Raw genomic sequence first — 14,253 nt, forward strand, 5'->3', positions numbered from 1 at the left:
CCTCTCTTGTTGAACCACCAGAAAAGCAATCCGAGCTTACGGTGGTAAGGACACGTTACACTACAGTGACTATTGTTGCAGCACGTATACATACTCTACTCGCATCCATTACACTGTTGGGAATTACCATGTTTTCTCATTGAAACCAGCGTGTGATCGTCATGTACTGAAACTGCATTGCACACATAACCAGAGATAGTTCAAGCTACAGCTACCTGACATTATGTGTTGGATACCTACAGTTTGGCTGTTATCCTATATGCCTCCTTGAAGCTGAACATTCTGATATGAATTTGCCTTTTGCATACTGCTAGCCAACACCACATTTGCCCCGCAAAAAAAAAAAACACCACACTTGAGGGCAAGTGTGATTTCAAGAGGGGTGGAATGCCAGGTATTAGAGGTAGAGGATAAGTGAGAGGATTGGAGGGCTAAGATGAGATAAGATCTACGGCTGTCAGTGTTTCACCTTTTGCTACTATTATTTTTCCTTAGTCTAAATAACGACCTGTAACCGAATGGATTGTATCAATCAATCATTCTGCCAAATATTGGTTTACATCAATATATCAGTATACAGCTACACATACACCATATAGAGTTACTTTGTGTTCTTTCAATTCCTGCTCTCTTTTTCTGAACGTGTGCTTCATTTCCACTTGGAATCCATGTCTGATCTATCAGGGATCTTCTTCTGTGTCAGTAGAACTACTAATAGTAATTAGTTGATGAGAGGGATCAAGAAGTGATCATGCTTAAAGGCCGATAAAGAATTCATGCTAACAATATATACATCATAGTACCTTGTAATTAGGCATAGCAAAAGAGAAGCAGAAGCACAAAAATAATTATCGAGAACGTGTAGATGTGGCCGTGTCTTGTCCCAGATGATGTTGTGATGTTGACCGGATAGGAGCCTGATAAGAAACTTATAGTTATTAATTGATCTCAAGGATACAAAAACAAACAACTTGCTATCAAATTGGTAATAATGAAATAAAAAGAACTCACAATCATAATCAACCCAGCCAAGGCGCATGTTTTCGATGTCGTGAACAATGATTTTATCCATTAAAACAAGGGATAAGTATATTTTTCGTCCCTCAGCTATATCGAAAGTATAGAAATGATCCCTCAACTTCAAAACCATTAAAAGTTAGTCCCTCAACTTTTCAAACCGGATAACTTTAGTCCCTGATACCGCTTTGAGTGGTTTTACTGATGACCTGGCATGGTTTTGACTGATACGAATGGTTTTGTTGATGAAGTGGAGGCTGACCGTTGATGAAGTGGAGGCTGCCGGTCATGGGACGCTGAAAACCATGTTCGCCAGCCGGTCTGCTACTACTCTGGCCAAGCTCTTTTGAGTACGCCGAGCAGCCATGCCCAGCTGGCTGTAGCCGTCGTACCACCATTGCCATCCCAAGTGTACCTCCGCCCGCTCCACTGTCCGACGGTTGCCACATCTACCAAGCTTATGCGTGCTGTCCAGACAACCATCGAACGCGGTATTCACTCCGCCGCCACCATCGCCGTCATACCTGCTGTACTGCTGCTACAGCCCCAGCGTCAGTGACACGCCGCCTGCGCCGCCGCCGAAGCACTAGTGCACTACCTGTCGTATGCGTCAAAGTCGAGGTAGTGGTGGTCCATGGTGCCGATGCTCTCCATGCGCGCCGGGCTGCCGAAGACGTTGACGATGGAGGCGAGCAAGCTGACATCGTTCACAATTAGCTGCGTCCGTGTCAGCTTTCGTTCGCCAGTCGTCAACTCGTCATTGGAGACAAGATGTAATACACGCATGGTGTGCTGGCATTTTCGCCATGCATGGACGAGGTCAAGGGTGACAGCCCATACGGAGTTGGCTTCTTCGTCGGCGCCCAAGGCAGCAGGGAGCCCAGCAACGCCAAGCTCACCTTGGCAGCACAGCAGGAGAAGCACGTCGCCGGCATCACGCGGCCATGCGCACGAAGCAGCAGACAGTGGACTGTGCGGTGCACATTGCCTAGGCTGTGCAGCTGCGAAGGCCGTGCTTGGCCTCCACTTCATCAACAAAACCATTCGAATCAGTCAAAACCATGCTACTTCATCAGTAAAACCACCCAAAGCGGTATCAAGGACTAAAGTTATCCGGTTTGAAAAATTAAGGGACTAAGTTTTGCTGGTTTTGAAGTTGAGGGACCATTTCTAAACTTTCGATATAATTAGGGGACGAAAAATATACTTATCCCTTAAACCAATGTCTACGAAAAAGCAAAAAGTCAAGCCTTAGGGCCATTCACCAACTAAATTTTGGATATTTGACATTCAAGATGGAACAACATCGTGTGATCTTATAGTTAGAGGTAACTTATTTGGCTAACCTCCAAGTATAGTGAGTTGTTTACCCCTTTGCCAGGCAATGCAGTATGCTAATTGGTCATCCTGCATTGTCGTATGATTTCAAACAAGTTAACAAACAATGAACTAGGTATATAGCTACTACTCCTAAGAAGATAGCACAGCACAGAAATTCCTTAAGACTTACAGATAAGACCAGATAATTGTGTGGCTTCAGTTGCATCACCGCAGCACCCGCAAAAAACAGTGTCACAGATGGAAATGACACGTTAACACTAGTAGTGGAGAAGAAAAGGCACGTGTGAGTAAGTCAGCTTGCTCCATGATATGTCAGAGTTGTTAAATTCATTCTTATAAAGAAAGAGAAAGACCTGTCAGAAGTAATGAAACACTGGACGCCCTTCCTGATGATCGGGCGTACGGACTGAGAGACCGCAGAAGCAATCTGCAACAAATTCAAATGATTGGATTATAAAATTCTGTGAGAAGTTGATGATTTTGCAGCTTTGCTAAACAGGGCCGCCATATAAATACATAAGACCGGCACATCTATGGTTATCCGAAGATTTCATATGCCGCTCCGCCGCTGCGATACAGACTTATGTTTGTTCTGGTTGAAGGAGCACACACAACTATAGATGCGTATGGCACTAGAATTTGATCAGAATGCAATATACTCAGTCGGGACTCATGAGGCAGGCTTACCAAATAAAAACATAAACCTAAAGGTTACAAAAAAAACCAAAATTAAATTGGGAACGTGTACTGTGCGGTAATGGAAGAAAGACCATAGGTTGTGTTGGGAGTTCAACCGAGATTACCTCACTACTACAAATAGTTACTATTTCATTTATAATCCTTCGCTTATGCGTATCATTTCTGATTACTAATAATTTACAGCTACAATGACTACAATATAATTTGGGCATTCCGAAAAAATCAACAAGACTTTATTAGTCATATTTGGACAGACCTCAACATGTGGCACTGGACTAACACGAGCACCTCCCAGGTTGAAGCATGACCGAGTATTAACATGCATGAATTGGTTGCATTAAGAACTATAAGCACCGCAGTGAGATGGAAATCTCTTGATACTGTACGTGGTAGCAAGCTCCAAAATTGGAGAATCAACTAAAACAAAAACTCTAGTACAAGCACTTTGTAACGTGGGTGGATCCGAACATACAACACTAGTTGTCCGCGAAAACAAATCATACTTACTACGTAGGACTACTTAACTGTGTGTCCGTTGAAATATTGAATAGAATGTTCTTGTCGCGCCTGCGGATGCATCCTCTGCAGCGGACTGAAGAAGTGCAGTTCAGCTAACTGAACTGCAACCTGAACCTTAGCCTTTTTTCTTTTTTGAGGAAAACCTGAACCTTAGCTGGTGTCGTCGACTGGGCCCGAGGCCATGTAAGGTGTGGGCCGAGTAAATGTGTTGGGCCAGAGGCCATGTAAGAGTTGGCCCGAGTGGCAGCTACAAGTACGCAACCCTTTGTCTCAAAAAAAAAATGTACGCAACCCTAGAACGAGAGGCGGCGTGTGATGAATGAACTAAATTTTCCCCTCGTCCAAGTTCTTCCTCACCTACTCCCCTGTGCTCCTCTCCTCCCTCTCTGCTCTTCGATCCCCTTTCTCCTCTAGGGTGTTACAGTTCTGGCCCTGACGAGCCTCCACTGTCTGTCGCTGGGTCCCCAATATCACCACGAGAATGAACACGGAACAGTGTAGTATGCTCCTGTACTCATGGTCAATAAGAAGTGGGGAACATTTCGTGGTCTAGGGTTAGGAGCTGGCTGGAACAAGGCCGTTGCGGTCGACGAGGGGATTTGGTGGCCCAGAATTAGAGACAGGGAAGAGCTTGCTGGCCAAGGCTCCTGTACTCGTGCTCGGTCTTTTATGCTCATTGTATCAAGGAAATGATGAAATGAAGTTCAAAAGGAAAAAAGGAGATGATGAAATGTATACTGACCGCAGTAACAAATGGATCAAAAGCTTTATCCGCGAGGAATGCTAAGGTAGTCCCGGAATCCGCAATAGTATGGTATCCGTGTGATTGCTCAAACACTGACGGTTCAGTTAGCAATTTTTTCCCGTTTACCGCAATACCCTCCAGATTTAATCCATAGTAACTCCTGGAAAATGAATTACATTTATATTATTCTTCTGTTTCCACATAAGACTCATAAAAGAACACACATATGCCAAGATAAAAGGGACACTTCATGTTGGACAAACATGCCAATTCATAAGAAAAAAGGGCATGGTCTCTAATCCTCTAAAATTCTTGCATGCTGAAGTGCATAGCATAACTGAAACGTTGTCTGGATCCATCCCTTCCTATTTCAGCAGTTGCCCGTAATACAAAGAAAAAAACTGAATCATTGTACTAAAGTTTACTTTCTATGTAACTTGCCGCAGCCCAACCAGCTAGCTCTAAGGCCACAACCCGACGTCTAACTAACAAATACTATAGCTAACAGAAAGCTGTACTAGAGATATCATGCGATGAGCAAAATAAGTGCTTAACTGAAAGTCCCCTGAAGAGTCAAATTAAGCATCTTCACTCATCTGACAGGTTTCTAGCTTTCTGTTACTTGACTGTTCAAATGTTTCGGACAACTAAATATTGTCAGATGGGTGAAGATGCTAATTTTGAAGTACTATTATGCTCTAAGCTCTCCACCTGCTTTGCTAATTCGGTGGCCAGTTTATTATTACCCTTTCTTTCACTGCTATATATATATATATATATATATATATATATATATATATATATATATATATGCTATTTGTAGTAATTCATTATTTTTTTAACCAGTTATCGCTTGCTTTGATGTAACATGAAAACTATGTGCTACTTCCAGGTGTGCTGCCTAAAACCAATTTGAATTGACTACTTCCTGAAATCAATTAAAATTGACCCCCATAAATGCGGCAAACAAAATGGGATGGGATATTTTGGTGATATGTAACATCTTCCATCATGTAAAAAGAGATTAAGATCGTGATACCTGCATTACTGAAAGATAAGGCTATGCAATCTGCACATACTGATGTTCGGAAAAAAACTCGATATGTCTGCTAATTTCTACCAGTTCTTAATGACCAAAATTCCACTTAAATTACAAATGAGCTTTAGATGATTCATGCAGGAATGAGCACCAGTTAATTGATGAGATGGTTGGGCCTACCTGAGTTCCATATTTGCCCCTACACAGTCCTACAAAATGATTATACGCAGTAAGCCTGCATCTTCTAGCTTATTGTACTCTCTCTCTTGAAGTACGTGCCATTCTCTTGGGCTATTTTTTTTTCCGGGGTAGGCTATTTACTACTGCATTTTGTGATATTATCTGATTACAACTAACTGTAAGATAGTTGATACCCTCTTGCAGATGGTGGAGGGTTTCCAAGTATTCAGAGGGGTTTTGGAGCAGAATGAAACATAGGAGATATTCAGAAACTTACGTTGATGACAAGAGGGGGGTGTAAACCAATCCGGGCTCCACAACTTCGCCCAGAACAAGGATGCCGCCACCATAACTCTTCATGCAAAGAGAGAACACCTTTCGGGATAATCCAAGAGAATGCAATTGCGAATTGAAGGACATCGGAGACGGTCCAAACCCAAATATGCCATCGAATTTATACTGATCTGTGAGACCACCCGATTGTAAATGGCTACATCTGTTCCAAAGGAATTGAAAATGCATGAGCCGTTGAAAACCCGATTAAATTAGTGATAGTAGTGCGCACCATCAGTTGTTGATGGTACTCAGGTATCAGTTTACTTACCCAAAAATAATTGTCACATAAATGGACGATGTTTCATTTCCTGTGAAAATGCCCAGCTTCACCGTGTCGGAAACAAAGAACCCAGCGGTATTGGCATAACCGTCGCCATAGTTCTGATAATAAGAACACGAGTTGTTCATGCATAACGCACCGCTTTTTTTTGCTACGTCGTGGCAGTTTCTATCTGAGCATGTCAATAAAGATGCCGTTGAGGATGATCCTGGATCAAAGAACGCTGACTGGGCCTCATAAACAAAATAGTTGATTAGCAAAAAGGATGGATTAAGCACTCCCACATTTACTTGAAAATGTGTTCGTAAATCTACAAAATCTCACTCAATAGGATTTGAAAAAAGTCAAAAGTAATTGGCAACAGTTACAACAAATTTTGAACATCAGATTGATGTCTAATTCATCATCAGTCACTTTCTGATCCTGCTCATTCTCGAAAATATGACTGACAATGATTCGAAATGCAGACATATTTTGCTAGTCTCTTTCGGTGGGTCTAGTTTATAAAAAAATCCGACTGTAATGTGACTGACGCCGAATTGGAAATCAGACAGATAACTATATCAAGCATGTCAAGAATCCGCACGTACTTACTTAGAAATAAAAGAGATAAAACTAACTATTCCCTCAAAAAATAAAGACAAATCTAAGTACAATAGCAGCATGTCAAATTTGGACCTTAAATAATGCCATTAACAATATTAACACTGGATTTGTCATTTTTGCTTCTAGAGATATAATCACGTTTGAATTATTATTTTCTTAAAGTCAGTTTGGATTATTTTTTTGTGATTTAGCAGATCTATATGGTACAAGTGTAATGATTTTGTTTTTCATCAATTTCATGAACTATTAAACGAGCCAGTCAGCGGAGTACCAGGGGAAGACATATGACTCGCATTTGATCCGTTTGCTTTCGGGCAATTAACACAATCGCTGCAAGCAACCCATGGTAGGTCACTCCCAGTGTCGATGAGTACATCGAAACTTCTTGGTGGGTTGCCAAGTTGCACACGAGTCAAATAGCCTCTGAAAATTTAGACATTCAGAGAAAATAGGCGTCAACAAGCTAAGAGACATACATACTCCTATAAACGAAGCAAACAGAACTTGTAGGAAAGCAGAGCATGACTCACCCCTCGTTCATTCGTAGGAACTGGTAGCCTGTGCCCGTGACGGGGAGTTGGACAACTCCCGGGTCCAGAAAACCTTGCCTCACGTGTCTCCTATGGTCCATCGCGACCAGATGCTCCATCGAAGCATTCTTTGACCACGCTCGCTCGATCCTCAGAACGGGGTGCTCAGCTCCCGTGCTGGCAACGAGTGCCGCTAATATAAGCGACAGCATCGGTGGTAGCCACGCTTCCATCCTCATCTGAAATGCCCTGTGGAAGCAAATTTTTCACCATGTTGGTCCCTTTAAAAAAAAGACACTCACCTGTTTTTATGTTCTTTCAGCACGCATTTTCATTCGTGATAAACTAGTTCTGTGCAATTTTTGCTAGTAGAACGTTATGCAACGAGCTAAGGTCTGAAAAACATCACACGGTGCTCAAAATTTTGTTTCGGGGAAAACTATCGAACCCAGTGGAAGTCCCTACATTTCCAAAGTTTCGAAAACTATGCTGGAATTGCGCTCTGATAAAATTCGCCAGGATTTCGAGATTTGCCAAGTTAGTTAATGGATTCTCATGGAGTAAAACGGAGTTAAGAATAAAATTATTAGGTAACGTTCGCCAGATAGTTCTCGCAAACTTTAATAGTAAGACACACCAAGAGTCTTATATGCAGCGGATGCCAGCCGGATAGTGTTATGACGATCTACTCACGTAGTGGATCAGAATCAATCAACTGAATGCGTTCGGAATACCAAGAAAATGGATGAGTTAGAAATTAGAAAAGAAGAACAGAAAGTTGCTTGCAGATGGCCCTGTTAGTGTGACGGCCTTAATTATATTCAGTAGAAAAAAGCACACATAGATGAGAAAGCTTTATCATCTTAATTTTAATGGAGGTGGTGCAGTATTCTAGTGTCCAACTAGGACTTGGATAGCAGGGCATAAACGTGCTGCAGTAGCTTGCACTCTGCAAGTTTCAGTTTTTGCATAGCATATTGGAGAAGAACATAGACAAATTTCACAAATTTGTTTATTCGCCATGCTTAAAATAGGAGGCCTGTTATCGTCGGACCATTTGTTCAGTTTAATTCAAATAGTTCCTTTTCCTTACTAGCTACATATTTACTGTTTTGTACGTGATTGTGGAATTCTACAAAGAAATTCTACTATGACAACTTTAGACAAGAAAACTATATGATTATTCATGCATGCTTTCTACTATGACAACTTGAACTACGAAATGCAGGATGATTTTGCTCATCTCTATACATTTCATGCAAGATAGTTAAGTCATAGTGGAGAGGCAATAATGTCATAACGTAGAGGAAATTAATCCATAGAAAACAGAAGTAGCAGTGGCAGTTTGAACCAGCTACCTAATAAGGTAATTAGTCGGCCTTGCCTACCACTCCAATGAAAACCATTTCATGTATCTACAGAATAATAACCTACATTATACTCCCTCCGTTCCTAAATATAAGTCTTTTTAGAGATACCACTATGGACTACATTCGAAGCAAAATGAGTGAATCTACACTCTAAACTATGTCTACATACATCCTTATGTAGTTTGTAGTGGAATCTCTAAAAAGACTTATATTTAGGAAAAGAGGGAGTACCTCTTTAACCAGGAGACTTTTTTTAGGGGTCTTTAACCAGAAGAAAGTATAATGCTTAAAAAGGATAATTACTTTTCATAACAATAAAATTAAAGGTAGAATATTTTTATTGTTAAAAATAATATACATATAAATAAAATAAATTTAAAAATCTTAATGTTATTGTAGAATAATCACGTATTATTTGAAAACATATTTATTTATTTACTCTATTTACTTCTCCTCATATATATAATGAATACTTTTTAAAATAACATAAAATTTATTAGAACTTGAACACTTTTATACGCTACATGATCATTTTTATTTTATTAAAACCGTGCCCATTTTTAAAACTAAATTTATCTAAATAAATATATAGAAAAACATAATATTTCTTTCATATGCAACTGTTATGTGAATAATGTTGTAATTCGTAATTTAATTACAGGTTTGTTCTTTAAATTTATACTTAAATATTTTTATAGTATACTTTATTTCATTTATATTTATGACACACGATTATAATTTAACTTCCAGCAGTGAGTATTCTACAAGAAAAAAAACTAACGTGCAAAATGGGTTGTACTGTTTGCAGCACGTTTAAACTTCAAAAGCTATTACCCATTTGGCACAAGAAAATCTCTCTGGTGTAGTGGTTAGCCTTGCGCGTGTGTTCGGATCAGGTCGCGCGTTCGAACCCACGCTGGTGCGCACCAAATTTTGTTAATATTTTAAATATTATTTGTATTGTCTCGCTGACGGGTGGGACTCACGCGATGTAGGCAGAGTAGAGATGCCACCTCTGCACAGGGGCAAATTTTTGTGCGCACCAATTTTTGTTAATATTTTAAATATTATTTGTATTGTCTCGCTGACGGGTGGGACTCACGCGATGTAGGCAGAGTAGAGATGCCACATCTGCACAGGGGCAAGTTTTTGTTAATATTTTTAAATATTATTTGTATTGTCTCGCTGACGGGGGGACTTACGCGATGTAGGCAGAGTAGAGATGCCACATCTGCACAGGGGCAAATGCACTGCATTTACACGTCAAAGCTAAGTTTTGGCACCACCAGCCAAGTTCAAGCACCATTAGTATAATTGACTCTTTAAAAAACTATGTTGAAATTGCGCTCTAAGAAAAATCATCAAATTTACAAAATTTACCAAGTTAGCTAATGGATTCTCATGAAATAAAACGGAGTTTTTTTTTGCGGGCGAAATAAAACGGAGTTGAGAATCAAATTTTTATACAATGGTCCCAGATAGTTTTTGTGAAATTTAATAGAGCGCAATTTACTCTTTAAAAAAACTATGCTGAAATTGCACTCTAAGAAAAATCATCAAATTTACGAAATTTACCAAGTTAGCTAATGGATTCTCATGAAACAAAACAGAGTTAAGAATAAAATTATTATGTAACGTTCACCAGATATTTTTTGCGAAATTTAATAGTACGGACAAGTACCAAGTCTTATGCAGCGGATGCCAGCCGGACGGTGGTGTGACGATTTACTCACGTCGTGGATCAAAATCAATCAACTGCGTGAGATGGGAATACCAAGAAAATGGATGAGTTAGAACTAAGAAAAGAAGAAGAGAAAGTTAGCTTGCAGATGGGGTTAAGAGAGGTGTGCAACCTGTAAGCGCATGGGAGTAACCTGTTAGTGTGACGGCCTTGATTATATCCAGTACTAAATGTATACATACATGAGATGCTTTATCCTCTTAGTTTTAAAGAGGTGGTGCAGAATTCTAGTGTCGAACTAGGACTTGGATGACCGCAAGACAGACTCTGAAGGCATAAATGGGCTGCAGTAGGTTGCACTCTGCAAGTTTCAGTTTTTGCATAACATATTGGAGAAGAACGTAGACAAATTTCACAAATTTGTTTATTCGCTATGCTTAAGATAGGAGGCCTGTTATCTTCGGACCATTGGTTCAGTTTTAATCAAATAGTTTCTTTTCCTTACTAACAACTAACTACATAACCCCCCACAAAAAAACAACAACTAACTACATATTATTGTTTTGTACGTAATTGTGGAATTCTACAAAGAAATTCTACTATGACAACTTTAGACAAGAAAACTACTCCTTCCGTCACAAAATAAGTGTTCTTGATCTAGTACAAAATTTATACTAATTTAGTATTAAATCTGCGACACTTATTTTGGGATGGAAGGAGTATATGAGTATTCATGCATGCTTTTTACTATGATAACTTAAACTACGAAATGCCGATGGTTTTATTCACCTATATACATTTCATGCAAGATAGCTAAGTCATAGCGGAGAGGTAGTAACATCGTTTCAATTGCCCACGTCTCGAGTTTCAGGTCTAACACCGCACATTTTGCTTATCTTTTGGATTGACAGTACGGTGTGGTGGAAAATTTGCCCAAAAAAATGGACCTCCCGTGGCAGTCGAACTCGCGAACTACAGGGACAGGACAGGTGCAAAGGTCTGTCCACTGCGCAAGCGACATTTTTTCTGGTAGGTGTGTACTTGATAACTACGTAAATCGGGGCATAAAAAATGTGTTTGAAAAATTTGAGTTACCGATAAAATTTGTATGGTGGGTGTCACAAATTTGATTCCCCTTACCTCTAGCCATGAACTTTGTGGATATATGATAGCACTCATTATATTCAATTCTATAGTTTGATCCATGTTTTCTATGATTATATCTATTTCAGTAAGATGAGGACTAGAGATCTTTTACAAGTATAGAGAAACTTCTTATCATTCAGAAGTGTTTGTGCCATTTTCATTTTTAGTAACTTCTTTCATTTCTTGTTTTCAACATTTGGTGCCAACTACTCCTTCCGTTCCATAATACTTGTCATGCTTTTTGTGGGGTAATTCACTAGACAGATCATGATTTATGTTGGGCTAGCATATTATATACAAACATTTAGAGTAAAAAGACAGCGATTGAGCTCACCTGCCTTATAGTCCTGTGCAGCCTATGTCCAGCCTGTTTCATTAGCTCTTCGGAAAAATCAACCTGCAAGTATAAGAAAGGTAAACAAACTAAAACACCAAACTCTAACTTCACATATATCCATTCGAGGGAGTCATTTTCTCATAATATAATATATTTTTACGTGATTCATCATTTTAATTCACTTCAACTGGGTGGAGTCACCGATAAAACAAAACTTAGATTTGACTAACAAACAAGATTGTGAAAATATGTAAATAATTTAAAGAACCAAATACTTAGATCTTAACAGGAAGAACCACAAAGAGCAATAATTTGAGCGGTTAATTTTCATGCTTATTTCTCTGTCCTTTATCCTTTCAATGCATTTTGATGTGCAAACACAGAATAGAAAAATCTGTATTCGTAAGCAAACGAACTTTCTCAAAGACATAAATATGAGCAATGGAAATCATGTCTGGACACTACAGCTTTCATACAATCGATCCCAACAGTAAAGAAAAAAACCGGAATCATTTGGGTCCAGTCATTTATGTAACAGTATATAATATATATTTTTCGAAACGGATAGTATCTAATAATTATGTAATAGTACTATAGTAGAATTTGAGGATTGAGGTACTATTAGGGCACTTTTAGGAACTTCACGAACATGCTGCGTTGAGGGGCCAGAACAGATTGAGTACGAAAATAAGAAAATCACACAAAAAAAATATAGCATGGCTGGCAAGTTGATCCTCCCTATCGATCTTCCTAATTTGACAAGCATGGAACTCTCTCGTCAAGTTAGCTTATTTTCTAATAGAGCTTACACGGTTGTTTTCCCCTTAGTGAGTTGTTCTTATTAACATATGGGTATGTCATTTTTTGACCAACGCTTCTGGTATCTTGCTGCTGGTTCATATCAAAATGTGGCACAAAAATGATAACCCTGATCATGCACATCAGAAATTCATCCCACTATTTTCGCCATGGGCTCCATATTTTTGGCTTCGATAAATAAAATCACTGATTGTATGTCCAAGCAGTATTGACACAAAGCTGTTGGTGTATCCTGCGTGCCTACAGGGAAGGGACACCATAAATAAATTATTGGAACTCGGATATTGATATTTAAAGGATAATTAAAACTAGTAAGTAAGACAAGATTTAAGGACTACATAAGGTACACATGCAAGTTTAGTTTCCTTTTCTTTATAATGAAAGAATAAACTCTTGAGTCATGTGCCAACACTCGCAGACAAAATTATATTTAGCGTTCACTGACATGAGAATAAAATTAGAACAGAAATGTACCCCAAAAGATGTATATGGACTCAATAAGATTATGTTAGAGTTTTCTTTTTTGGTGATGGAACATTGTGTTGAGTAGATAATGTGTTTCCTAAAGCGCAATTTAACACTTAATAGAAAATTCTACCAAATAAAAGCACATTTCATTAACCATAGACATTTTATTATTTTAGTTGAATATTTGTAAATATTGAATTATCTCGTTGGGTTCAATTTCGAGAACAAATACCATATATACAAAGTTAACATCATACTACACCGCAAAATTTAATTTGGCAGTACATATTCAATTTCGCATGCTACTTAGGTAAATAACTACAAGCAGAAGAAGTTCTCACAAACCTTAAAATTTGCTCGCCACATGATATCCCTTACTTTTTATGTAAGTGCCTTCTGAACGAAATACATAGTTTTGAAATAATACTTTTGGTACTCTTGTCATGTGTTACAATAATTAATATTCGCTACTTTACTATAACTATCTACCGCTAATTAGACTCGCAATCAATCAATATCCGCTTCAATCTAAATGTGGACAATCGCAATATGAAGACCAATGTGTTGTATGATTCACTCGACCAATTTCCCTCACTGTGGCAGTCCAACACCACACGACACTGAGAGCAACTAGTTGAAGGGTATCCCCGTGTGGGGTCACTGTTCCTAGTGCGGGAGCGCCGGAACACACCATGTGACGCGTCTATGAGGAGCATAGAGTACAATTGTGCTTCCTTGTAATAACACGACAGTGAGTGAGCATCTGCAAACGAAAAATTAGCAACCTTGGCAAGTACTTCCTTTGTCCCAAAATTCTTGTCTTAGATTTTTCTAGATGCGGATATATCTAATACTAAAACGTGATTCGATACATTCGTATTTAGACAAATCTAAGACAAGAATTTTGAAACGAAGGGAGTACTATGTATTGCTCACTATGCATGACACATGGCATTTGCGTCACACCAGGGTTGATGTTGTCGCTTCTAAGGCCATGGAGTTTTGGCCCACGAGGTACTTTTTTCCTTTTGCATATAATTATGGCAAGTGTAAGAAAACAATTATGAAAAGAGCAGACAATACACATACTAGTTCCGAAGGCAAAAGATGCTGGGATATATGCAAGTGAGATGTATCTGA

At 39.0% G+C, this 14,253-nt stretch overlaps 1 protein-coding gene across 2 annotated transcripts; it reads right to left on the reverse strand.

Moving 5' to 3' along the window:
* Positions 1–439: 439 nt before the first annotated feature.
* On the reverse strand, positions 440–7,418 carry LOC119364582 (aspartic proteinase 39-like). Of its 2 annotated transcripts, XM_037630064.1 has the most exons (10): positions 7,293–7,418; positions 7,034–7,185; positions 6,145–6,389; positions 5,818–6,036; positions 4,319–4,481; positions 2,712–2,785; positions 2,528–2,615; positions 2,364–2,424; positions 804–917; positions 440–708 (listed from the first exon to the last, which is right to left on the reverse strand). In XM_037630064.1, the coding sequence occupies exons 2-9, from the start codon at positions 7,136–7,138 to the stop codon at positions 811–813; spliced, it is 1,062 nt and encodes a 353-aa protein (XP_037485961.1). In that variant the 5' UTR covers positions 7,139–7,185; positions 7,293–7,418; the 3' UTR covers positions 440–708; positions 804–810. The 2 variants fall into 2 exon arrangements, with proteins under 2 accessions (XP_037485961.1, XP_037485962.1); XM_037630065.1 differs by lacking the exons at positions 7,034–7,185; positions 7,293–7,418 and having other exon boundaries at positions 6,145–6,412.
* Between the last annotated feature and the right edge of the window lie 6,835 nt (positions 7,419–14,253).

This window comes from Triticum dicoccoides, chromosome 2B, assembly GCF_002162155.2.
Source record: "Triticum dicoccoides isolate Atlit2015 ecotype Zavitan chromosome 2B, WEW_v2.0, whole genome shotgun sequence".
In the NCBI taxonomy this organism is placed as follows: domain Eukaryota; kingdom Viridiplantae; phylum Streptophyta; class Magnoliopsida; order Poales; family Poaceae; genus Triticum; species Triticum dicoccoides.